The sequence below is a fragment of the Equus caballus genome, chromosome X (genome assembly GCF_041296265.1).
Source record: "Equus caballus isolate H_3958 breed thoroughbred chromosome X, TB-T2T, whole genome shotgun sequence".
In the NCBI taxonomy this organism is placed as follows: Eukaryota; Metazoa; Chordata; class Mammalia; order Perissodactyla; family Equidae; genus Equus; species Equus caballus.
The window spans coordinates 11,858,237-11,885,967 of record NC_091715.1 but is presented as its reverse complement, the minus strand read 5'-3'; the positions used below and the strand labels follow the sequence as shown (position 1 = coordinate 11,885,967).

Sequence of the window (27,731 nt, the reverse complement as noted above, 5' to 3'; positions counted from 1 at the left end):
GGTTAAGAGCATGCACTTTGCAGGAAAAGGGCCTCAATTTGAATTAATTGGTTTTGTGTCATTAGCCACATGTGCTGGCAGTTTCTAAGATGACTCCCAATGATCCCCGTCTCCTGGTATTCACACCCTTATATAATTCGCTTCCCTGAGTGTGAGCTGGACCTTGTGACTTGCTTCTAAGGGTAAAAGTGATAGGATGTCACTTTTGAGATTAGCTTACAAAAAGACACTGGTTTCCATTTTGTTTGCCCTCTCTGACTCTTCTTGCTTGCCTGCTCTGATGAAGCCAGCAGCCATATTGTGAGCTGCCCTCTGGAGAGGCCCATGCAGCAAGGAAATGAGGGTGGCCTCTGGCCAACAGCCAGCAAGGAATGCAGGTCCTGAGGGGAAGTGAATGCTGCCAACAGCCACTTGAGTGAGTTTGGAAGAGGATCCTTTGCCAGAGGAACCTAGAAATGAGACCCCAACCACAGCTGACACTTTGGTCACAGCCCCATGAGAGACCCAGAGCAAGAGTACCCAGCTAAGCTGCACTCAGATTCCCCATCTCTGATCATGGTCTGCAGAACTCTCCGTTAACTGGCTCTTGCCTTCCTCAGGACTTCCTTGTCTGCCACTTCCTTCTGGCACTTTACACACAGTGATACCTAATACAGCATCACACTGCTTCACACTCCACCTCCACGTGGACCACCCTGGTGTCACCTCAGCCAGGAAGCCTTCTCCCACCAGACCTCAGGTGCACACTTCCCTCACAGCACTTAGCACTCTGCACTCACATCTTCTCTTCAAAGGTCTGTCCCCTCACGACACTGTAAGTTCCTTAAAGGCAAGACCATCGTTTCTTCCTCTTTCTATTCTGAGGACCTGGCACAGTGCCTGGCACTTAGGAGATCCTCAACGAAACCAGGAACTAAAGAAATAGACTGTAAAGTGTCCGTTGGGTTTTTTAATTGAAACCTCACTGATAGCCTCAGCAAGAGCGAGGAAGAGGGTGGGGTCAGGTGGGGCAGACGGGTGGACAAGAGGGGGAAGTACAGCCAGCAAGAAACAGGTGGGGAAGAGAGACAGAAAACAGTGAATTAGAAAGCAGAGCAGTAATAAGATGTCAAGTAAATATATAACTTATTTATTTAAGGTTGTTGATATTTTGTTCTTTCTGTGCTCTAAGATGAAAAAGAATTAAACTTGTAAAAAGTTAGATAACAAATATAAAACACCTAGCAGAGTCAGACTTAGAGTAAGCAATCTATGGAATATTCGCTCCTTTCTTTTGCTTTTAATGTGGAGCTAGCAGAGAGAGGGATGATGAAGGGAAAGGTAATACACAGGACCCACACGAGTAAAAGGAAATGGGCATGAAACTTCGGGGGGTGATGGCAACATTCTAAAATTGGATTGTAGTGATGGTTGCACCACTCTGTAAATTTACTAAAAGTCATTACTTTGTTTTTTCAAAAAAAGTAAATGTAGGACCAAAAATAGGGAAGGAGAACTTAAAATGTTTGTGCAAGCATTCTTACTAGGTTCATTGGTGATGCCCCATCAAAGTGTAAAGTAAAGCGAAGCAAGATGGGGCAGGAAGCATCCTTAGGAGAACAATGGGACTCATCTCTCCCTCTCTTTAACGCCTGGTGCCATCGCCAATAAGAGTCATTTCAGAAGAGGTGATAATTTACAGGGATCATCCATGGGACTCAGCCCAGGCATAATTCAGTGCCCTACCCCACAATATTTTGCATCGCTCATATGTATTCATTAAAATCCACAACTGTGTCCCATTCAGGGGAGCCAAAGAACAAAATGATGCCCAGCAGAAGGCAGTGGTATAAGATGCTGACATAATTTCTCTATTATCCTTTTAATTTCTGTAAGGTTGGTTGTGATGTCCTTTCTTTCATTCCTAATTTTAGTAATTTGAGTCTTCTCTTTCTTTTTCTTGGTCCACCTAGGTAAAGGTTTGTCAATTTTGCTGATCCTTCCAAAGAACCAACTTGTGATTTCACTGCTTTCTGCTCTCTTCTTTATTACGTCCTTCTTCGTGTTTGCTTTGTGCTTAGTTTGCTCCTCTTTCTAATTTCTGAAGGTAGAATACTAGGTTATTGATTTGAGAAATTTCTTCCCCAGTATAGGCATTTTCATGTGCAAGTTCCCTCTAAGCGCTCCTTTAGCTCATGCCATAAGGTTTGGTATGTTTTGTTCTGTCACATACCTGCCCCAGCTCCTTTAACTGCACACTTTACCTCCAGTTCTTTGTAAAGCACGCTGTAGTACCATTTCCTTGGGTTTTTTTGAAATTTATAGACATTGATATTTATTAGATCCTTTATTTTCTAGAATTAGAATTGTTTCCTGTCTTTCTTCATTTCTAGGATGTCTTTGCCTTCTTTTACATTTCCTTTACTTTTTAGGTTCATTCACTCTTTCTTCCTCTTTGAATACTAATGGTTATTTTGCAACAGCATGGAGAAATATCGGTGAATAAGCAGGAAATAGGAGGCAAGCACTGAAATGCGGAAAAAGAGAGAGAGGGAGAGAAAGTTAGGTACTTACTAAAGATTAATAGTATCTTGAAGAAAATAATTATTAAAGCATAATGAAAAGAGGTTATCTATTTTGGTCATTTCTTGACAGAACAAGTGGAAAATTAGCAACCTCTCTATAATTTTTCCTGTATATTTTGTAAAAAAAGTGTGAGACTGACTCACCTAGGGAGCGTAAAATCAAGGAATGATGTGTTTGGAGGTATCTAAAGAGCTATTATGACAAAAATGTTGGTCATTTGTTTTCCATCTGAGATTGCCCATTTATTTAAATAGGTCTATTTTTCAAAAGAAAAAAATAAAACAAAAAGCTATTTGCCTTCAATGATCTTAAGATTAACTCACTTGGTTAAGAAACTCATTAAACAACTTCCTGAGATTTCCAACTCAATGAAGCAATAATATATTGGCAACAGACAGTCCTTAGACTGTCAAGGTCATTAGAAGGCTGACCAACATTTAGGATCCTCAGAAGAAAAGAAAGAAGGTTGCCAGGAACCTAGACAGGACTGAGACTAATTAATTGAGAAGACTGCTATGCATCTAGCATGAACGGACGAGAGTTGGTGTTCTATAGATTGGGTCTGCCCATTAGTCAAGTTCTGGCAGGAATAATGGTAGTAAAGGAGACAAACAGAGCTTACCATAGTGCAAGATGGTCTTCAGGAACACAGGAATTTAGCTTGCTTTTAAAGATTTCTGGAATCCTTATATACAATGCAATATTATAGGCTTCTAGTTAAGATGGGGGCATACTCTCGGGTTTTGGAAAAATTAAGAAAGACACCAGTAAATCTGGGAGAAAAAGGAATAATTTCTTCTTAGTTTGAGAAATGCAAATAAGATGTAAGGGTTTAGGGTTGTGTCATACCATGGAGGAGAAAGAGGAAAATGAGGGACACAGAGACACCTAAGCCCTTAAGGAGAGACTCAAGCACTTCCTGGATCACAGCAAAGAAGTATGTCAGAGGGAAGAGGACCAGAGAGATTGATCCCATTGGAGAAGCAGTCTGTTTGCAGTTGGACCAGAGGACTATGTCTCTTCAGAGCATCACCAGGAAAATACAAAGAAAACCAAGATACAGTTGAGAATCCTGGAGCCAGGATACACATAGGGGTGAACACTTCTGTTTATGCTTTAAGTTATACTTTTTACTTCATTCATTAACACTTTCACAGACTTATTTCCTACCATTCCTAAGAGGAAACTAATTTCCTTTAGATCAGGGTCTCTCAATCTCAGCTCTTTTGACATTTCAGGCTGTATAAGTTTTCGTGAATGTTGTCCTATGTATTGCAGGATCTTTAGCAGCATTTCTGGCCTGTACTCACGAGATGGCAGCTGCACCACCACCCCCAAGTTGTGACAACCAAAAATGCCTCCAGATGTTGCCAAGTGTCCCCCACCCCTGGGGGGAAGAGGTAGCAAAATTGCCACTGGTTGATAACCATTTGTTAAGATACACTATTTCAAATAATAATTATTCAGACTAATTAGGACTTCTTTTTTTTACTGAGGAAGATTTGCCCTGAGGTAACATCTGCTGCCAATCTTCCTCTTTTTGTATGTGAGCTGCCACCACAGCATGGCCACTAACAGACGAGTGGTGTCAGTCCATGCCTGAGAGCTGGACCTGGGCTGCCAAAGTAGAGTGTGCTGAACTTAACCACTTAGGCCACTGGGGCCAGTCCTAATCAGGACTATTTGATACCATCAAATTCAGTTTGGGAAAAAAAAAAAAGAAACCTGCATAGAATTAATCACATTCTGTTTTCCATAGATATTAAAAGTTTCAGGTAAACTTTGAAATTGTTCAGATCAGTTTATATCTGGGTAGGTTGAAAAAAAGAGATGATTCAAAAGCAATATAATAGTTGAATTTAAAAATCTCTTTTAAATTGTGTTTCTTTTAAAGTAGATAACACTGTTTAATTAACAAAATTGACAGAACACGAGTTTCCATTTTTCTAATATATGACTAGTCTAACTAGTTAAGACTGTAACCTCATGCACACATGAATATTCTTTTTGCCCCATTTCAAAGATATTGCAATCTGATCAGCTAAATCTGATTATTTAGTATAAAAGTGTCTTGTAAAGTCAGCAAGCAGAGAAAACTAGTACATATTCAATAGCTACATACAAAATAAATTTCAGACAAAGCTTTAATTTCACACCCTATCTTCTATATCAATTATAGAATTTATACATAAAGATATACATATTTATTGATAGGAAATACTACCTATACTAATAGAAGAAAATGTGCATTAAAAACTAGAAGGAACTTTTTTCATATACTGGCAAAGTCAGTTCAATGAGTGCCATGCCACTGCTAACAGGAGATTCATGCTCGCATGGAGGCAGTGTGATATGGCCTCTGCTGACAAGAAACTGTCCCTTTAACTCCAGACAAGAACACCAGTCTGGCTCTCACCTGATTTATCTGTAGAGTCTTCAAATTCCACGAGGAAAGAGTACCCGTTATTCCAGATGTGGAGGCAGGTGGCCGGGTCATAAGAGATGGTGAGCGGTTTTAAGCCAGGATCATACACGCTGTCCCTCCACCGGATGTTGATGGGCGACTGGCGCTCGCCTGCCGGGACCAGGTCCACGCTCTCCCAGAGTGGGTGCACTAGGAGAAAGCACATCCGGGCTATCACCAAGATGTCCACTATCTGGGATCACACACCAGGCAATTCCAGTTGCGGAGAGCCTGTCGAGGCCGATGGAATTGAAGTCTTAGGAATTAGCTGCTCAGGGGCATAAATGACTGACCAAGGCAGAAGACAAAGCGGTCAGAGAGCAGCTTGTAGAGAAGCGGCCTTCTGCTGTCTCATCAAGCTAAAGCATCTCAGGTGACCTTCTAATTTCACCTAAACCGAGTGACACCCAGTCCTGCGATAACAGCAAAATGCGTGGAGACGAGCGCCATGTGGAATAGGCTATTCTCAAACGAGTTCCTTCTCTTTATTGATAATTTTCGGAGCCCAACCTGCCAAGCCAGCTTTAAATACAAATACAAATTAATGACATTTTCAGTACTGAACTTATTTTCAACAAAGGAAATGAGGGAAGAGGAGGAAGAATTTTTGGACAGAACGTTCAACCAAGCATGGTAAGGTTTTAATTGGTTGGCTAGTAGAAATAAAGGCTTGCGTAGCATGCATCCTGTAATCTAGCTTGCTGTTTTGAAATTTCTGGAATCCTAGACACAATGTAATATTATAGGCTTCCGGTTGAGATGGGGACACACTCTAGGGTTTTGAAAGAATTAAGAAAGATACCGATGAATCTGGGAAGGAAAGGAGTAATTTCTTCTTAATTTGAGAAGTCTAAGTAAGATGTTCAGGGTTTTGGGGCCATGTCACACCATGGAGGAGAAAGAGGAAAATAGGGGACACAGAGACCCCTAACCCTTAAGGAGAGACTCAGACCCTTCCTGAATCACAGCAGTGAAGTATGTCAGAGGGAAGAGACACAGGGACATTGATCCCATAGGAGGGATTATACGGTCCCATAGAAGTGCGTCTGCTGAGTTTACCTCCCATGTAAGCGAACTGTGAGCACAAGGCAGCCATCCTGCAAAACCTGGGCAGAGAATCAGCATTGCTAAGGTCCCTGGAGTTCTGTTTGTCACGTGCACAGCTATGGACATTATATATGAAGGTGTACATGCACAACTTGTCCCACATGGCACCCACAGTGATGACATCACTGATGATGATTTTTCTACCCAAGAGTCAAGCACCAGGTCTTTGTGGCAAGTCCTGATAAATCTCAGCGGACTTCCTGTAACACAGATAGAGCTGTTGAGACATCCATGCATGATGGACAGAACCCACGTGTATAATTTGGGTGGTGCAGTTCTCTGCCCTTTAGAAACACCACGGATGGGAACCAAGACCAACAGGAAAACTAGAGGAAATATGAATGGAGATAAATCATGACCAACGACCCTCTGTACCTCACCCCACTACTAAGAATGAGTCAAAGGATTTGAGAAAGTGACAGGGCAGCTGCTACCCAGTCAAAACCCCTGTGTATGCCAGGGTCACTGGCACTCCACTTTCCACTAAAAAAGCCAGAAACCTGCCTCTTGTTTACTCTTATAGAGGAGACATCTCTTCCTGAGGTAGTTGCCCAAAGCTGGACGTTCAAGTTCAAGATCTTAACCTTATTTTGTTTTGCTTTTTTGGGAAAAGTGCACCAGTAGTATAGATATAGAGCTCTCCAGGCAGTTTCTAGATCAGTGGTTTTCAAGGGAGGAAGTGATTTTGTGCCCCCCCAGGGGACAGTTGGCAATGTCTGGAGACTGCTGGTTGTCACAACTGGAGGAGAGCGTTACTGACATCTAGTGGGCAGAGGCCAGGGATGCAGCTAAACATCCTACAATTCACAGGACTGGCTCCCACAAGGAAGATTTATCTGGCCCCAAATGTCAATAATGCCAAAGTTGAGAAATCTTGGTCTACAGCTAAAAAGCTATAGGCAAATTCAGAGTATTCTCTTTTTTCTTTCTATTTTTTCATATAACGCAGTACTCATCTCTAGGGAGGTCCAAATCCAATGTTTTGGGTTTTCTCCCTTAGTATAAAAGAACTTGTGAAGAACAAGAACTTTTTCAGAAATCTAAAATGGAAAATGCATATGAGTCGGTACAATAAAGTCACACTATAATTGGATTAGAACGCAAATTCCTTGCAGGCAGGAGCCATATCTCCCTCCTTTTTTGTTGCCCTGTAGTGCCTTAGTCAATATAGGCCCTTTAATTTGAGTATTGATTATTCAACTGCTAGTGTTGGGATGAAAAGCTGTATTTGAGTAATTATGTGATATCTTTAAACTTCCAGAAACCCCTAGAACAGCCCTGATTCAGATTTAAAGATGCCCAGCACAAAGAGACCTTGCCCCCTCTTCCTCTCTGAGATACTCAGACCGTGGCTGAGGATTTGAGAATCACCCTTCAAAAGCAATTTACGAGGGTCTCCTGTGAAGACCAGGGGAGAGGTGGAATAATAAGCAGATGCCTGACACGATGCCCTCTTTCACCCTCCATCGTTCCCCACTTCCTTCACGTAATGGCCAGAATCTACTCTCACACCCACACAAACACCAGCCCAAGAAAACCAGGCCTATTCCTCCAATTGCTCTTTTATGACCATAACACTCCTATCACTTGATGCCCTTCAGTTCAGAAGTTCGGCTTCCAGAAGGTTTTCTCCACTTGCCCCCCACGACCTCCTTCTTTACAAACCCAGACCATTTCCCCACTAGGGGGGCCCTTGGTCACTGTCCCCTTAGTGAAGCCAGCTTTTGCCAAGGGCTTGTTTTGCTAAAGATAAATTCACATTTTTGTTCTCTCCTCCCTTCCTCTTCTGCCATTTTAACCAAATGCAGATTGAAATGATTTCTTCGTAGTTGCTCATACTGTCCCTCAAAACAGGAAGATGATTAAGTGTTCTGACCACAGAGCCTTCATTTTCAGGTTCTTCTTGTTTGAGGAAAATGAAATAGAGTGATTTTATCGACCATGGTTTAAGTGAGTGATGCCATGCTGCCATTAGGAAGGTGTCAATAACAAACGCCCTTTAGATTCCATAGTGAGGATATGCTCGGTTTTAGTTCTCATTTATTTCTACGACTAGTCCTGACTCTGATTTATCTTGTGCTTGGACTACCCCGTCTCCAGCCTGAGGCGGGTGGAGGTCTTCCTCTTTCAGCCCTAGAAATGTGGAAATTGCATTCCTGCCTTTCCTCCTCAGTTCCTGCTCCTCCTCCTCAGAAATCAATTGCCCCTCATTCAGCTCAAGGCCGGCTCCTATTATCTTTAGGTCCTGGGCTTAAGTGGCACCTCCTCAGTGAAACTTTTTTTGACTACCCCCTTATGATATGACCCCTTTTAATTTTTAATCATAGCACTCTGATCTTTTCCTTCAAAACATTAAACAGGTATGGTTATGATTGTACGCATATGAAGGGTAGCAGAATATGCCACGATAGGAGAAGAAAACCTTACTTGAGACCCACCTGTAAGACAGATTAACAGGAGGAAAAAATTTTAATTCCCTACTTACTTATGGGAGCCCCACAAAGATATGAGACTCAAAAGGCAGCCAGGCAATTGAGGCTGATACACCTGAGCTAAGGAGAGGGACAGGAGTCTGGGGCTTGAAAGGGGAGGAAGGAATTTCACAGGAAGGTGAGAAGAGGAAATGTATCGTAAAGAGAGTTTGCTCCGCCATGCCGAAGTCTCTCAGGTGAAAAAGCCATCTCTGGTAACAGCCCTCTTCCTGGTACAGGCCCCTTTCTAATGTAAATTTCCCTTACAAAAGGGTCACTTCTACTGTTTCCAGAGCTTCTCCTGTGTCTGCAGTTTCTCAAAATAATCCTTATGCCAGCGACGTATATTTTGGGATGGTGAAGGGGGGCAGAATATGCCACCCTCAAATACGCCTCTTTGGCATAAGGATTATTTTGAGCTGATTATTTTGGAAACACCAGAGACAGGAAAAGCTCGGAAAACAAGAGTAGAAGTTAATCTTTTGTAAGAGACATTTACATTTATGAGGGAAATCTCCATTTGTAAGGGTGTCTCCCTCTCCCTACCAGGAAGAGGAGGATGACTAAATCACCAGAAACTCTTCTGTTTCAGTGGAGAAGGCAGGATTTAAATCTGCATAACAACCTTACCTTGTTTACTGAGCTTTGCCTGGTCGCCTCCCATAATTGGCCTCCCCTCCACCTCCCCATATATTTCTTTCCTCTTTAGCTGAAGATGGTATTTAAGGTGGTGTTACTACCCAAGTGGGCTCGTCTGTGCGCCACAAGACATGCCAACAGTCAGGAGGCAAGGTGGTAGTGATGAGGATTTTAGGCTGGTTACTTTTAAAACTGCAGATGAGAAGCAGGCTCCGAGGACTGGAATTTGCTTGCTCTTTGAGAGATATTTGCATTTGTGAAGGAAGGGGGGATGACCTTGTAGGGACCTGAAATTGGCCACCCCAAGATATGTCTCTTTGGGATCAGGATTATTTGAGGCTGATTGCTTTTGATAAACTGGGACAGGGAAGGAGGCTCTGAGGAATGGAACTTGCCCTTTGTTAGGACACATTTACATTTGTAAGGTAAATCTCTATCTGTAAAAGGTGCCTCCCTCTCTGTACCAGGAAGAAGAAAGGAGATGACCTTGTCTCTAGAAACTCTTAATGGGGAAGGCAAGAACTTAAGTTGGTTACTGTCTGGCAATCTCATGTAACTGATTTAGGGTGGTGGCTTCTGACCTTTACTTAATCCGATTTGATTCTTGTCTAAAAGTCATGGGATCACCCAATGACCAGACCCCACCTGCACTGAAACCATTTTAACTTTTTTCATGTTCTTTCCTTTGTCTTGTAAAGAGATGACTCACATACCCATGCCTTATAAAATTAGCCCTAACCCTCAACTCAGGGCAGCAGCAGCGGCTCCTCCTGCCCGTGGGCCCTGTCCCCACGCAGCAGCCTGACTGCCCATGGGTCCTGTCCCCATGCTATTCCACACTATTCTCTAAATAAAAGAGCACTACTGCCAGATCTTGAGAGTCCAAGAAATCTTTCTTTCGACTCCTCGGCTCACCGACCCCGCATCAGTAGGAGAGAAAGGACTTTATTACAGCTTGCTGGCAAGAGGGAAGATGGCTGACTCATGTCCAAAAGAAGCATCTCACAGAACAAAGCCTACAGGCCAGTTATATACAGGGCCAGTCTCCAGGTGGGGGAGATGGCTGGTCTCAGGGTGGGGCAGACATCTGGTCCCAGTTCCTGATAGTCCCTTGTTTTACTGGATATGCATCAGAGAATGGAGCAGCTGCCCTATACCCTGATCTTTCAGTTGTCACTGATTATGGTTATCAGCAGAGGCTCTCTGCCTGGGATTATCACATTCCTACATTCCTAAGGAACTCAAAAGAACAAAAGTTACCATCTTAAAGCAGCTGGGAGGGGCCGGAAAATCTACAGAGCTTGTCTGGGATAGTTACTCAGAGGTCATTCAAAGTCACAATATGGGTTTTTTCCTACAAAATGGCTTCCCTTATGTCAACCTTGTGTTGAGCCGATATCAGTGGTGGCTTGGACCAATTCAGGGAGTCACTCAGTTTTCCTGGGTCTCTCCCATGTGTATATGAGGTATACATGTTAACAGACTTATGTTTTTCTCTTGTTAATCTTTTATTACAGATGTCTCAGCCTAGGACTCAGAAGGATAGAGGGAAAATTATTTCTCCTCCTCTACACATCTATACTTAATTAACTGCTTCTCCACTGCTCTGCAATCCAGAACTGAGCTGGCTTGTGGACTGAATGAAGATAAAGAGCATTGATGAAAAGGTTTCGTTCTCCTTCTTGCTTTATTTCCTAGGACCTCATTGATCACCACATTATATTTTCTTTAAAAATCTTTCAGGTTTCTCTCTTCCTTGCCTTGCTCATGACCACCAACCTAGTTTAGACCTTTACACTCCAGACTTCACACGATGCCTCTCGGTTGTTTTTCCTTCTTCCTCACTTCTCTCTACTCCGTCTTCCCAAATTCTGGTCTTGATGATGAGGATCAAGGCTGCTCCTGCCCCAAGGAGAGAAGTCCAAGGTGTCCTGCCCTACATACCGATGATCTATATCATCCTCCGGGAAGCACAGGACATCCTGACCTGATCGACCCGATTTCCATCCAAAGTTATAGGACCACCCATTAACCAGACCCCACCTGCACTGATACCATTTTAACAGTTTTTTTCATGATCTTTCCTTTGTCTTGTAAAGAAATAACTCACACACCTATGCCTTATAAATTTCGCTCTAACCCTCAACACATTGCAGCTCTTCACTACCCATGGGTCCTGTCTCCATGCTATTCTCTGAATAAGAGAGAACTACTGGCAGACCTTGAGAGTCCAAGACGTCTTTCGACTCCTCGACTCACCAAGCTTGCATCAGTGACATTTTCTCCAACCACTCTGATCTTTCCTTCTTCTGAACTCACACTGCAGTCACTCTCACACCATTTAGCATCCAAGCATTACTCATGTCATGTGTATTTGCTTTATCTGCTCAAAGGATCTGTGTCACTCCAAGCCCTTAGGGCCTGTACTATTTCTACAGCCCCAAGGCTGAACTCAGTACCAGGCACAAAGGAAGCACTTAATGCCTGTTTTACTGAGAGAGAAAACCAAACAAGTCATACTGAAGCCAGGTACCTAAGGGTTACTGTAGATATTGAAGCAATTTGCTGTTTTCCTGTTTAACTTGAGAGGTGACTCAGGGGTCTCGAGGAGTTGTGAGCTTGTTTTCCAGAGCATTTGTGAGCTGTGTTGCAGAAGAAAGAGAATGCCTTGGGGGAGGTTGCAATCACCTGGTGGCTGGCCTCTACAGCCACTGAAGCCCAGAAGTCAGATTGCCCAGGGGCTTATCGGGAGTGACCCTTTGTTTTCCCGGAGCTCCTCCTGCCAAGCCCCATAGCTCCAAAAAACCCCCCTGCTTTCTGTTCTTGGGGAGGTGGATTTGAGCGAACCCAAGCTCCCACCTACTCATTTTGGCCAATTTGAATAAGTCTTTCTCCATCTCCAAGCACTATGTCTCAGTGTTTCGTTTGCTGTGCATTGGGCACACAAACTTGAGATTAGGAGGTTCGGTATCAATACCAAGGCTCTCTCCCCTTACCTCACACCCATCTTCTCTCCGACCAGGCAAGCAGGTTTACGCCAGAACATCTCCTGCATTCACATGATCGCATCTGCCTGCTCCTTTCATTTCATAAAATCCTACCAGGCTCTCAAGGTCAGTTGACGCCCCTTCTCCAACAACCCCACATTACATTAAGCATCCCTTCATCTGCTGTTACTCCTCGGCAACCACTCTGTACCCGCACTGTCTAATGTGGTAGCCACTCACCCCATGTTGCCAGTGAAATGTGCTATAAATGTAAAACACCTAGGAACTTTGAAGACTTGGCACAAAACAAAGAATGGAAAATATTTCACATATTCATTTCATTTTAAAGTGATAATATTCTGGATATATTGGGTTAAATAAAATAGATTAGTAAAATTAATTTCACCTATAACTTTTTCACATATATTTGCTATATTAGTAGAAATAATTTCACAAATCAACTAAATTTATTTATTCTTCCTCCCCCCCAAGTTGTACTGAGGTATAATTGACATACTATTTGTTCTCTTTTAAATGTGGTTATTAGATAATATAGAATTGCCTATATGGCTCGTATTTGTGGCTCACATTACTTATCTCCTAGACATGGTTGCTCTATACCCTCATGAGCTTTTTCTCCCCTGCCTTGCCCTGTACCGTCCTTTTTCCTGAGATGCGCTGTTCTCTCATCTAACTGAAGACCATCCTGGTAGGCCTAGGGCTTAGCACAGTGACAGGATACCCAGGGACCCTCCATATGACGTTGCTGAGGATGATCACAGAATCACAAATTGTCTTCTCAGAGCATCAGGGCTGTAAAAGGATCCTTGATGCGGAGCCCAGATAAGCACAGCATACACATGCAGCTTCCTGGTGGTCAGTTCAGGGCTATTTGTCAGTTCCTTGTACCTGCAGATTCCCCTGAGGCCCTTAATACAATTCCAGCGGGCTCTTGATCTTCCCAATGTTTCTCAAGGTTATTTGGATGTTAATGAAAGACTCAATCTGGGGCATCCTGAGTCTAGATTATTTAGGAATGAGCAGAGTTTTTCGTGAAGAAACAGCAAAAGAAGCCTCTCGATACTATTGTTCTTCAAAATTAACTGGAGGAATGACAGAAGAACTTTATAACACAGCTCAGTTATAATATAGATCAGCACTGTCAAATAGAACTTTCTCTGATGATGGAAAGGACTAATATGGTAAGTGCTCAGCACTTCTGGCCGTAAAATTTTAATGAATTTAAATTTACAGGTAGGGGCCGGCCCTGTGGCCTAGTGGTTCAGTTGGCACACTCTGCTGCGGCAGCCCAGGGTTTTGCAGGTTCGGATCCTGGGCGTGGACCTAGCATGGCTCGTCAAGCCACGCTGAGGCGGCATCCCACATGCCACAACTAGAAGGACCCACAACTGAAATATACAACTATGTACCGGGGGGCTTTGGGGAGAAGAAGGAGAAATAAAATCTTTAAAAAAATAAATAATAAATTTACAGGTAAATACTTATTAGGGCTAGTAGTTAGCTACATTTTACACAATGCCATTCTATTCCAAGTTATCCTAAAAAGAAATGTTTCTCTTCTTTCTAAAAGTAGAGAGATCATGAATATTAAGAATTACTGGAATAATAACAAATAAATATGTACCACTTCCATTCTAGATGATATTCTTTATATTTCATTAAATTAAGAATTAACATTATTAAATTAATTTTCTTATGATCTAAGATCTCATGCTTAATTTTTTAAAAAGACTTTATTTATTTATAGTACAGAGATTTCCCATATACACACTGTGCCCCCACACACATAGCCTCCCCTGTCATCAACATCCCCCATCAGAGTGGGACATTGGTTACAATTGTGGAATCTACACTGACACATCGTAATCACCTGGAGTCCATAGTTTACATGAGGATTCACTCTTGGTATTGTAATTCTATGGGTTTGGACAAACGTATAACGACATGCATCCATTGTAGGGGAGCAGAATTTATCACTCTAAAATATGTGCCTTTGGCATAAGGATTATTTTAGGCTGGTTATTTTTAAGAAACAGCAGACATAGGAGAAACTCTGAAAACCAAATAGAAGTTACCCTTTGTAAAAGACATGTGAGGGAGGCACTGAGCCTATGATGGCGATAAAGACGATGATGTTAACAATCATAGTAGCAGAAGTAGCTGCCAACACTGAGTCCTCACTGTGTGGCAGGTGCTAGCTAAGGCCTATAGACGTTATCTTTTCTCTCTCTCAATCTTGGGTCATTCTTGGTCACAAGTGTACACTGGGCCTTCTGCTGGGGTACTGAGCTTCCAGAAACAAAGAATATTGTCAGACTTCTCAGATGAGCCTCTGGGATTTAGGAACAGGATATGCTCAGTGGCCCAGGGTACAGAGACCATGATATTCTCCTCAGTGAAAACAGGGAGGGGCAGTGAAATTGCCAAAAACAAAATCAAATTATGACTGGCACTTGTTTTTCTTAGCAACTTACAAACAAGAACATCTGATGTGGAAAATTAATCAAGGGAAGCCCCCACATCCCCAAGCCACCACTGCTTTTTGTTTTTGTTAACACTAAAAGGAGCAAATTATCCAAAAGACAAGCATATTGGATTTGAGACCTTTAACTTTCAACTTCCTGTTAAAAAAAAGTAAAACTTTAGTCACTAGCTAAATATGACTATTTTTTTCCACTTTAAGCCTTAGACCGCAAAGTGCCAGCATCGAAAATGAGCCAGTCCAAGTAGGATGTGGGCCTGCTGGTAGGAAGCCACACCCAGCAACCAGAAATTTATTATGACTCTGGCCAGTTCATTTCAATGAGTCAATGTTAGAGGAAACAAAGTAAACTTACAATAAAAATATATTTATGGAGCAGCTTCAAGTCCTTGGATTTAGCTAGATTAGTATTACTAATTTACAAGCATTCCTTTCTTAACTATTTGTTTAATTATGTGCATATGGGGTCAAAAGAGAGCAAACCCAAAGAGAAAAAGTGCAGAAACCTAGATCTAGAAGGAAGCCAACATTTGAACACATTGTATCAGTTCCCTTAAAATAATTGAAAAGATGAAAAAATTCCTCGTTACTGCTATACTTACCCATTTCATCTCTCCACAAACTCAGACTCATCTCTCCACAAATACACACATTATCTACTTATCATCTCAATGGTTCTTAACCAGGGGCAATTTTGTCCCCCAGAGCCCATTTGGTAATGTCTGCGGACATTTTGGTTATTATAGCTGTGGGGGGTACTACTGGCATCTAGCGGGTAGAGGCCAGGGATGCTGCTAAACATCCTACAGCGCACACTACAGTCCCCTGACAACACAGAATGACCCACGCCCCAGTCAGCAGTGTCTCGGTGGAGAATCCTTGCACATGGACATGGACGGTAACTTGTATTTCAGGAGGGGAAGGAGATCGAGAGGTTCCAGGGAAGACCATGTGCTGCCTCACTTGTTCTTCTGCGTTTACAGCAGAGCACACACGTGGCAAAGTGGTCAGCTAGAAGTAACTGCAATTTGTAACTAGGGATGAAATATTCCAGAGCATGAAGCTACTGAGCTTGCAAACATTAATATGCAACTTCCAGAACGTTAAGATTCAAAGAAATAATTCTCAGTTTCTGGATCAACATTAGTAAGGAGACTATTGCTAACAACAAACAGTAAAGAGCAGGTCCCAAAGTATTTGAAACCGGGACATCTCCCTTGTCTTCCTTCTGCATGACATCATTCTAACATATTAAAATTGGTCAAGAAAAGATCTTTCTAAACCTTATTGTGGTAATCATTTTGCAATACGTGTGTGTTTCAAATCATCACATGGCACACCTTAGACTTACACAATGTTAAATGTCAATTACATCTCAATAAAGCTAGGAAAAAAAGAACTTTCCACATTTTAGAAGACAAATAGAGAAACAAGTAGCTATTTTCAGTTTTTATGGCATATAATCCCACTCTGGAATGCCACTGACATAGTACCCGCAAACACTTAACACACACGTGATTGCTAGGAAACAACCAGCCTTTCACTGTCTTTAAGGCAGCGGTGTACTCACAGGCTCGGTTCCGGGTTCTGTAAGTGCAGGTGTAGAGGCTGCAGGGCCTCACTGGCATGGACCTCGGAATCTGGAATCTTCTCCACGGTGACTTGCATGGAGAGGCTTGAAGAACGGCCCTCAGACGATTCATTAACTCCATCTTTAGCTTGAAATCTTGATCAGTTCCCAAATAACTTGCAGGAATCTAATAACCTAGAGGCAGGAGGACAGAGGAGGAAAAGCTGTAAACAATAGGGACTGACAGCATGTGGAAACCTCTAAGTAGGACAACAACATTCAGATTATTAGTATACCTGGGGCTGGGGGGGGGGGGGGGGTGGGACGGGGAGACCCAAATGAGAGTGAATAGTTTATTCACTCTTGTTCCTCAAACTCATTGGTCACCTCACTGGCAGGGACCGGATGACTGACTCAGGCGCCTTGCCTTCCCTTTGGGGTGGCAAATAGTAGAGGTCCAGAGAAATGATTCTCTTTATCCACAAGAATGAAAAGACTGTTTACAGTTTCTTTTTTAAAAAAAAAAACAACAAGAAAACATTTACTCCCTGAAATCCAAATTAATTGTCCAGCATATTTATATGTAAGAAGTAACCAAAGATTAAAGTTCCCTCCAGGCAATCTGAATAAAAAAAATCAATCTGCATTGGGATTGCTTAAAAAAAAGCCCCAAGATACATTCTGCCAAAATAGTCATGGGCGGTTTTGAAATCTAAGCTTAAATATTTTCTGTGACTCTTTGCCAGTTTTAGGTGTAATGCTATGTCCCTGAATCCCGGGGAAAATGGAGAAGGGTAATCCTGAACTACTCTACAGGTAGATTCAATTTGAATATTAATATATGACTGCACTGATGACCCCTCTACCCCTCACATGTTCACAGTGAAAGTCTCAGAAGATGATGCTTTGTAAGGCATTCACTACAGTGTTCTGAAATCATGGTAATGTTAACTTTGAATGCTTCTCCTCTCCCACCCAATATTGCTTTATCCACTTTTCCTGAAAACTCCTTTCCTTGTTATAAGTGAGCAAACAGGATCAGAAATGAAAAAACAATTTTTTTTCTTGATTATACATTCACTCCACTATAAATTTCAAAGAGTTTAGAGTGATTACTTGAGATGCATTCAGACAGCTGCTCAGGACACCATTCGAGCAACCATGAGTGCGGTTCAGCTGCATGGCCCTGTGCCCTGGCCCTGCTGATCTCTCAGCGTCACATCCACTTCACGCTCCTGCCTGCACACCAGCCACGTGCACTTTGGATCTTCCAACTCCTGATGCTCCCTCGAGCCTCAGGGCTTGTGCAGAAGCTCCTCCTTCCCTTGACCAACCTCCATTTGTGCCTGGTTAATTCCTACCCTCTCCTCAGATGATCCACTCCAGCGTCACTTCCTCAAAGCCTACCCTGACCACATTAGAATTAGGGTTAGGGTTAGGTGAATTTGGAGTGCCAATGGGAAGGGGTATTGCATTTTTAAATAAATCGCTCACAGGAAGCTTAGTGAGGTGAAATTTGAGCTAAGGATTGAAGGACTTGCAGGAATTAGTTATGCATATGGATATCAAGAGGAAGGGTATTTCAGGCAGAGGAAATTGCCTGTGCAAAGACCCTGAGGCAGGAGCTTGTCTGGCACATGCAACAGACAGTAAAGAGGCCAATATGGCAGGAATGGAGTGAACCAGGAGGAGGGTAGTAGGAGATGAGGTTGAGAGGTAATAGATGCCAGATCAAGCAGACTTTTAGGCGACTGTCGAGGTTTTTTCTCTAACTCAGTTTCTCAACCTCGATATTGTTGACATTTTTGACCAGAAAACTCTTTGTTTTGGGGGATGTCCTGTGCATTGTAAGACGTTTAACAGCATCCCTGGTCTCTACCCACTAGATGCCGGTGACACCCTCCCTTCAACTGTGACAACCAAAATGTCTCCAGACATTGCAGATGTCCCTTGGAGAAGGAGGGGTCACCTCTGATTGCAAACCATTGCTCTAAGTGAAATGAGGACACAACGGAGTTTGTGTGCCGCAGGACAGAATCTGATTTGCAGTTTTAAAAGATCATTCAGGGCGCCCTCCTAGAAACTGACTGGGATGGGAGGCAGGAAAGAAGCAGAGAGATCATTCAGGATAGTCCTGGCGCTGGAAGTAAGGATGTCACAGTGGACGTGGTGAGAAGTGATTGGGTGTTACCTATATCTTGGAGATACACCCCATAAGACGTGAAAGGAAGGAGTCAAGGATGACTGGAAGATTCTTGGGCTAAGCAACTGGAAGGATGCAGTTGCCATGAACTGAGGTGAGGATGACAGTGTGTGGAAAGGTTTTGGGCGGGAAATCAGTAGCTCAGATTTGGGCATGTGGAATTTAAAATGAAACTCCAATAATCCAAGTGAGAGACTATGAAGCACTGGACTAGACAGTGACAAAAGAGATCTACAAGGTACTTTGTATTCAAGAGATCACCATTTTGGTAAAAAACAGAGGGTTTGGCACTCAACTGGAAGACAGAAAAGGACAGGAGATGAGGAAGGCCTTGTGATTTTACAGCTGGAGTGGTGCTGGTGGTAGGATGAGGACGGATCCCTGAACAGAGAGGCAGAACCTGGCGCGAGGAGCAGGTGGGAAGGGGAAGATGGCACTCTTACTGCTAACCACCTTGGATTTGAGGCCCCAAGAGAGCAGGCGAGGGGAGAAGTCTAGGAGAGAGTCGGCAGTGCAGCTCTGGTGCTCAGGAGAGGTCATGAGGCTAGAGACAGAAGGAAAATCTCCTCTCCCCAGGAGTAACGGGCGTATAGAGGGGGGCTGACAAAATAGAGTGATTAAGGAGGCCAAGAGATGGTGAAGGAACAGTCAAAGGCAATCAAGGACGGAACCGAGCATGGAAGGTCGGGCGAGCAGGCTTCCCGGAAAATCCAAATGAACAGAAACTCAATTTAGCTAATGCTAGGCTACAACACCTGTAACAAGGAGACAGGAACCAGCCTAATGAGACAGGGCCATCTGCAAGTCCCCTGGCCTAAAATGATAAGGCCCCTAACCAATCTGCAAGCTAGGAGAATCAGATAGAGGCCACCAAGATCCAATTCCACAGTTTTGGGACTTTCCTGGGCTTACGCATGCGCTCTAGCACCCAGGAGTCCACTGAAGGCGACCCTAGCCCCATTAGCATAGTAAAAATCACACCCAGGGCTGGAAAGCTAGCCCGCTAATGATACATGCCACAGCGCAGCCGCAAGCACAAGTCTACGTCTCACGCCATGACAAGGCCCTCCTCCCCAGCCTTGGTCTAATAAAAGCCCCACAATCCTGCTCCCTAATGAGCCAGTCACCTGCCCCTTTCCTTTCTGCACTGGCTCCCTTGTGCCTCTCCTGTGCACAAACTAATCAACTTTTACTTTTCTACTCCCATTTGTTGTCTCTCTTGATTTCCATCCTGAGGGACAACAAGGACCCAGTACACCAGTAACATTTCGGTGACCCTGAAGGGACTTTCTTGAGTCCCGGTCGAAGATTGGACAGGTTGGCACCAGACTGGCCTGGCTGCTCAGATGTGGACATAAATGGCCACAGCCTAACCTGTTTTGGACTCCAGTGTTCAGAGGGTCCAACGCTCTCCAGTCCAACCAACTTTCTTAAAGTCTCCCTCTTTTCCTTCTCTCTCTTTCAATCTTTTATCCTCTTTCGGAGTATCTTCTCTCCTCTGGTTTCAGGGGCACCATGAGACCCTGGGTCAGTCATTAGCCTGACAATCTCGCTTTTCTGGTTTGGGAGACTCTGCGTTCCACCTGTGGGCGCTCTCCTCTTCCAGACCTGATCACCCCAGCAACCCCAAGTGAGGTGCCCTCTCCTGGCGGTCCTGGTTTCTGTTAATCTGTTTGGGCACCTGGAGTGATTCCAGCTTGGCCCCTCTGTAAGTCATTTGACTGACATCTGGGATCCTATTTTGTTTTCTGTCAAGAACCTGTTGAGCATTTTAGGGGCCTACTGAGTCAGTTATGGGAATGGGAGGCCTCTAATCTATTCTGTAAACTGTCCTGCCTGGGAACTGTTGTTTGTGTGACCCTTATCTTGATAACCTTTGGAAAAAGGCTATGAGGGTGAGGCCTCATCACCTCTTTCCCTTCTTTGTCTTTTTCATTTGTCACCTCCTCTGTTATCACCAAGTCGAGGTTAAGTTGGGGCTGGACCCAAGCAGCAGAACTGGACCTTTTGTAAAATTGAAACTTGAAAACCTTTCGCCAAGAACCTTAACTATCAACCCGAGCACTAGGAGCCCTGGCCTCTGGTCTGCTCCAGGCCTTTGCCTCTTGCCTCCCTGGCTTGCCTGGTGCTGGCTCAGGGACTAAGCACCTGGGCTAGCAGGACTTGACTAAATCTTACAACTATACTGACACCCACAGTCGGGCTCTGCACCCTTCTCTAGGCCCACTGTCAGTCAGACTCGAGCTTTACTGCCATGGGGAACGCCCCAAGTATCTCGGGAGACTCACCCCTCAGGTGCACTTTAACTAATTGGAAACACTTTCAATTGCATGTGTTATGCCCCAGAAACTCCATCTTGGAGAAAACTTAAATGGTTTCTCTGTGCCTTTGTGATGCAGTTGGACAGGCAGTTTAACCTACAACGTCATTTAAGTTACAACCCAATTTCTGAGAAATCAAGAGCAATTGTCCTTAGAAAATCCTTGCAAGACTGGAAATGAAGCTCTAGAGGCAGTTCAGGTTCCCCCCATTTCCCTTATCTGAAAGAGCTTGCAAATCCTCTGAGGAATATCTAGCCCATCACTAATTCCTAGGACTGAAGGGAAAAAAAGGAAAAAGCAAGAAAAACGGCCATAAAAGTGCTCTTGCCAAGAATCTAGCATCCTGAGTGTCTTCTCCACAGATATTAGTATAAAGGCTTAAAACAAAATTTGGATTCCTAACTAGGGAGCTTTGTATTACTATACCTGATTCATGGCAGTAATTTTAAAATAATAGCTGTGTAGTTTCTATGTATGTGTGCCTATATGTATGTTAAATATGTGTGATATTTTACCTCCAGATGGTATAATTTTTAAAGTGCTCTATTCCATTTGCTTAAAGCAAGCACTTATATAAATTATTTGTAAATGTAACAGAAACTAACCCAAAGGTCTTTTAAGTTAACATGATATAAATTGATCTTTGGTAACTGAAAGCTTATTTAAGATGGTTGGTTTGATTAAAATGGAGACGTCCCCAGAGTTAGCAGCACTGGATATGATGCAGACGTACAGCCCGGGTTTACTAGTCAAACAAGCCCATGTTACCCCTCTTACAAATTTGTCAGCAAAATAATGGCTCAGGATGATAACTTATTTTGTCTAATGTTTCAAAGTCTTTATAGACAATCTAAGTAATTCTTGGGAACAATTAAACTAAATAGATTGAAAAAGATAAGAGTATTGAGTGAACTTTTTAACAATAGTTATGTGTTATGACTGCGTATTTAAGATAACTTCCAAAATCTCTCTGGTAACTTGAAACTTTGAAGTTTTGCTAGGTGAAATTAAACAATAAAAAACTCATTGAGGGGCCGGCCCGGTGGCACAGCGGTTAAGTGCGCACGTTCCGCTTCTTGGCGGCCCAGGGTTCACCGGTTCGGATCCCGGGTGCGGACATGGCACCGCTTGGCAAGCCATGCTGTGGTAGGCGTCCCACATAGAAAATAGAGGAAGTTGGGCATGGATGTCAGCTCAGGGCCAGGCTTCCTCAGCAAAAAAGAGGAGGACGGGCAGTAGTTAGCTCAGGGCTAATCTTCCTCAAAAAAAAAAACAAACTCATTGAATATCTGGGTCATTTTTTAAATAAGATAAAATACTGAAACATTAAATTACAGAACTCTAACAGAGAAATTGATGACTTCATGAAACTGCTGACAGAAGATTAAGATCAGGAATTGATCACACAGGACAGAATGAACTGATGAGAATGATTATAATTTTTATGATTTTTCATTGGAAATATTGTCAATTTTTTTAATGTTCTGTGTTTTTCAGATTTAAGGAAATATTTTTCTCTTCTCTCATGCTAACTATGACTTACAGCAATTTGATAAATTATACCTTTGTAAGCAGAACCAAAACATTTATTTTTCTCTCCCTACCTGATCCCTCCAAAATTTGGAAACTTTTAGTGAGTGAGTATTGTTTTCACGGCAATATAGTTATTTGCATAAGTTCAATAAGATTCTGTTCTCCTTATAACAGGACACAATTGGAAACATTGGTTATATTACCAAGGCTTTGACTAGAATGTCATATTTGAGGGAAACATACAGACTTAGATATGACAAGACAGCTTTAGAGGAATAAAGGTTGACTTTCTGGAATGAAGCCACTTGGAAATATTGGCCTGGTACCTTGTTTACAGAGTTCCCAGCAACCTTACTGGGTGAGCAAAAAAAGTCACTCCTCTGGCAGGTGCAAGGAACCTCAAGGATTTGTAGGTATTGCAGGTGGAGTCTGACAAGTCCTTGGCTTTGCTTGGCCTGGACTCGAGAGGCCTTTAAAGTTCAAGCTGAGATTCCTTATAAAAAGTTCCAGCAAAGCAGATTTGAAAGAACCTATATAATCAATTGCTATTCTTGCTATACTTATGTAAATAACTGGGCCAAGTTTATTGAAACTAGACTTATTTTGAAACCAATGAGTCTTAATTGGCTATCTTTGGTAAAAATGAGAGTGATTTTAGAGAGAAAAATTATGCTTCAATAGAAACTATAGTACACATTCATGGATATTAGGTTCTAGTTCTGATAATTGTCTTTGAGGTTTCTATCTGTAAACTGGACTAGATCCTGAATTCTTCTAGTCTCCTGAAATATCTGGCTACAAATCTCCAAACTAATATTTTCAGTTTTTTCCCATCACTTTCATTTGGAATCATTGAGAACTAAACCTGTTATTTTCCTGAAGCCCTGAAAACTGAAGCTGGACAACTTGATATAAACTTAAGAGAAATTCATGTCTGTTGCTGTGTAAGTCTCTCAGAAAGATACCTGGACACCCGATAACATCATCAGAGAGATTTCAAGCTATAAAAGATGCTTCAACTCTGACGTCTAGAAATCTTTTTGGCTGACTGCTCCCTGAGCTCAGAAACTGGTTTATAATTTGCTCCCACCAGTAACCGTGTTTTTCTTTTTTTTTTCACCAGAAATTACTTATGTTAATAACTCAGGGAAGGTTGAGATCAACATCTGGGAAATCTATGAACAAGTGTCCTGGCTTCACTGATATAACCAAGGAACAGACCCCAATTGGGCATGGTCACTGATCAAGGATGCCCTGCCACTCCTCACCTGGCTCCTTCCTTTCTTGGGACCCCTGGTAATCATCATACTTCTATTAATTTTTGGTCCATGTCGTTTTAACCTTCTTGTCAAGTTTGAGTCCTCTAGGCTCCAACAATTCCACGTTAAACTGATAGTCATGCAAGGATTCCAGCCACTTCCAAGAGCTAACCTACCTGGTCCTCATTCTCATTCCTACTGGACCCTGCAACAAGCTGAAAAAGATTTTTACTTCTCCTGGATATAGGGCCCCCTTCTCAATGTCCCCTGTCAGCAGGAAGTAGCTTCAGAAGAGACCGTTGCCCATGATGCTTAAGATTAAGGAGGATAAAATCTCTCAGGGCGGAAAGAGACAGGAACCAGCCTAATGAGACAGGGCCATCTGCAAGGCCCCAGACCTAACAACATAAGGCCTCTAACCAATCCACAACCTAGGAAGAATCAGATAAAGGCCACCAAGATCCAAATTCCACAGTTTGAGGACTTTTCCCTATTTATGCATGTGCCCTAGCACCCAGGAGTCCACTGAAGGTGACCCTAGCCCCATTAGCATAGTAAAAATCTCACCCATGGGTGGAGAGTTAGCATGCTGATGATACATGTTTCACACGTAGTAGCATGCTACATGACAGTGCTGGTGCAAGCACAGCCCCACCTCTGCATGCCATGACAAGGCACTCCTCCTCAACCTTTGCCTAATAAAAGTTCCACAACCCCACTCCCTGAAGAGAAAGTCACCTGTCCCTTTCCTTTCTGCATGGGATCCCTTGTGCCTCCCTTGTGCACAAGCTAATAAACTTTTACTCTACTCCTGTTTGTTGTCTCCCTTGATTTCCATCCTGGGGGATGACAAGAACCCAACGTGCAGGTAACAACAATACAAGATGTTGTTTATGCTAAAGCCTAAAGTCAATCCCCTCTGTTACACTGAAAGTTATAATTTATCGAGAGGTGGTTATTTAAACTTACCCACAGATCTCATAATACCCAAGCTTGTGAAACCACAAATAATGTTTGACAAATATAATGTAAACATAATCAAACATAGTATATAACAATGAACTAGTAGTGTGCACTACCAGATTTCAGAGAAAATCTGTCCTTACTTCTGTCCTTAAAGAAGGGACCACAGGCTGGATGGGCCCCAGGAGAGCTAAGTGTTCTGTGCTAAGTGCCTTAGCTGTTATAAGTATTTATGTATGTCCTTGGATTTTACTAACAAGTCCCTTATCTGCTGTTTTGCAAACTTAGAAATGTGTGAAAAAAGAAAAGATTCTGAAAGCCTTTAAAGAATCACTCAAAAATCATGTATTTATTAAATGACAAGTAGTTTGAACTCTGCCTGATTAACATTTATGTGTTTGCAAAACAGACAGCAAAAAAAAAAACACACCCCAGTACTCTGACTAAAGGTTACAATTACATTGAAACAAAAATTCCTTGATTCTCATCAAACTGACCTTCCATTTTCTCATCTCCTGATTTCCAAAGGAAGCCACCAGCCTTTTGCAATTCCCTGAAATGTAAATTCAAGGTTATGCTGCCATGTCTTGACTGAGAAAGTTGAGCTTCTTCCTCTCACCCACTTCTTCCCTGAGAGCATGATCCCAATCTGGGCTGCCAAAGGCTTCAAAATGCATTTCTAGTAACTGCTTTGTGTGTTGCAGCTAACTGGCCCAGTGCCACCAATGAGCTGAAATGCATTTTCCTCCTTCCATCAGAATTCCGCAATATTCCTCTTCACTCATTCACTCACAGTTCACTCAGCCTTCATTGTGTTCCAACTGTGAGTGGTCACAGCTTTTTGCCTGGCTCCAGGGAGAGCAGGCCAGGTATGTACAGCCACAGGAATGGTGCCCTTTGGGTGAATTTCAGCCCTGGTACTAAGGTAAAAATTATCTGAGTAAAGGTTGAAGGCCCTGGATGGCTGAAAGGTTTTCCATTTCCAACATATCAGAGAACAGAGACCGTTGTGAGGGCTGTGCAGCGGCAGATCAGGGGTAGGGTCTGGGGCAGCTTCCCTCTCTAGAGAAATCTGGCTACTCCTTTCCATATTCCAGCAAGGCTTGTAAAGCAGAGTATAGATGGCCAGACTGTCAGTAAAGGAAGAATGGGAAGGAGAAATCACTGTGGTTTCAGCGGCTAGCAGAGAATAAGTTCTATCCAAATTAAGATGTACACGTGAACATATATTTCTCAAACTTTCCCTGTGAAAACACAAGGGAGGGGAGGACACTTACATTAATGTTAACGAGTTGCCATCAAGCCTCAAGGCAGTGGCGTTTAACACTGAATGCCACAAAGACTCAACCATCAACAATGTTTGTACTTCAGAGAGTCTCCCCCAGTTCTGGGGCGGGGCACAAAACAAAAAGACCAGAAGGAATTGCGGAATGAGGAAGGCTCAGATTTGTCCACGTGACACAGCTGTGATGCTGATTCCCTGCCTTGGGGGAGGCTGTGACTCCATCCACAGACCCTGGCATAGTCAGAGGCAGGCTTAGAAATACAAGGCAGACCCAAGTCTCGCTTGCTGCGCCTTAGTTTCTAGAACTGCAATCTCAGATTTGTAGCCTTTAGCCCTGTCTCCAGCTATTTCACAGCAGGCTGGACTTTCTTGAGTTATTCACAGCCAACCACCCGTAACAACACTCCCTCCTAAGGAACTGCCCACACGCCCCCCGCCCCCCGCGACAAACTCCCCAGGACAGCTGTTTTCCCATCAAGTGCAAATAACCCTAAAGGAGGTGCAGCTATCTGTTTAGTGACTCCCATAGCAAAAGAGGGCTGCCAGGAGCACGGGGGCGAGGACCTACTGGATTCCCTATTCCCCTGGGCGCCCCGTGGGGATCCCGGCTCGCAGGACCAACAGCTGTCCCGGCTTTGAGACCTGGCGTGGAAGGACGGCAGAGTGTGAGAAGGGTCCCAGCCCTCCCCGAGTCAGCCTCTCCGCGCTGTGGCCCCCACTCCACTCGGCCCGCCCTTACCTGAGGGCTTCCGCAGAGCACGAACCTTAAGGTTCGCTCCAGTCCCGGTACCCGCGGCTTGCCCGTTCTGCCATCATAGCCACGCCCCTGGTCACACCCCGCAGCCTGGGCCACGCCCCACCCATCTAGGCCTCTCCCATATGACAGGGCCAAGCTCCCTCCACGTCCTTACGTGCTGCCCTGGCCACGCCCCTCCCTCCACAGCCAGGCCCCTCACCCGGGCCTCGCCCCTGAGCTCTGCGTGGGCCCGCCCCTCCGCTTTGGTTACGCCCCTGCGCTCCGCTCGGGTTTGGATGTGACAATAAATGATGAGCAAGTTAGAGAAGATGTGGCAAGGGGTTGATGGGTGGAAAAGTATTTCTTGATTTGATTAGTAGGAATATTTTTGGGTGGAAAACATAGAAGCCACTTTTATAGGACTTAGCACACTTCTTTACATAGTAACTTCTCAACAAATCTTCATTCAATAGCTACTCTTTCACTGGTATAGGATGATAACATTTCTCCTTTCCTAGCAGTAAGATTTACTACTTTTTTCTTCAGATGCCAACAATAAAAGTTTTATGATAGCATAGTTACTTTTTCTTCTCTTCCCACCCTCCATTCCATTTCTGGCTTGAAGATAGTGGGAATATTCAAAATGTTGCGCTAGAAGGAACACAGAGAAAAGAACATGTTTCAACTGAACACTCTTATTAAGCTCACCCTGACCCTGAGAACCCTGCCTCATTTATAAAATGTTTCAACTGTCAGTCATTTTTGCCTGAAAAATAAATTCACAGAAATTGGTCCAAATACAGCCTGTATAAACTGCTGAGTTGATTTTTACATGGTTAGTTCTACCTCACCTCCTTCCACAGATGATTTGAGGCAGCTTACTAAAATACAGACATTCCTGGATTAAAGAAATAGTTGAAGTACCCAGGGAAGGGAAAGCTAAAGGAGAATAACACACCCAACGATAAGAATAGCAGTGAAGTATGCAGGCCATCAGATCCAAAACAGTTGTTCAAGGTGGGCCAAAGATTTGCCCCTAAGCTTTTGAATGAGGAAATAGAAAATAGAAAAGAGGAAATAGCAATCATTTTAAGGTTTTTCAGTGTTCACAAGATCAAAATCAAC

At 43.3% G+C, this 27,731-nt stretch overlaps 1 protein-coding gene and 1 long non-coding RNA gene across 4 annotated transcripts in view; both read right to left on the bottom strand.

Annotated features, from left to right (window-relative positions):
• The window catches only part of CA5B (carbonic anhydrase 5B), a 38,760-nt gene extending 11,913 nt beyond the window's left edge, over positions 1-26,847 (bottom strand). The window contains exons 1-4 of one of the 3 annotated variants that reach the window (XM_005614010.4): positions 26,610-26,811; positions 25,083-25,138; positions 16,307-16,501; positions 4,982-5,179 (exon numbers count right to left, since the gene is read on the bottom strand). In XM_005614010.4, the coding sequence (XP_005614067.1) occupies positions 4,982-5,179; positions 16,307-16,448 (340 nt within the window). In that variant the 5' untranslated portion in view covers positions 16,449-16,501; positions 25,083-25,138; positions 26,610-26,811. Of the gene's footprint in view, positions 1-4,981; positions 5,180-16,306; positions 16,567-25,082; positions 25,139-26,589 lie in introns of all 3 variants that reach the window. The other 2 variants (XM_001490349.5, XM_070256955.1) reach the window with 2 other exon arrangements.
• LOC138921755 (uncharacterized) lies at positions 1,866-3,338 on the bottom strand. Its single transcript, XR_011434621.1, has 2 exons — positions 3,188-3,338; positions 1,866-2,506 (listed from the first exon to the last, which is right to left on the bottom strand). It is a non-coding gene; the product is annotated as an uncharacterized lncRNA (long non-coding RNA).
• Positions 26,848-27,731: the final 884 nt, after the last annotated feature.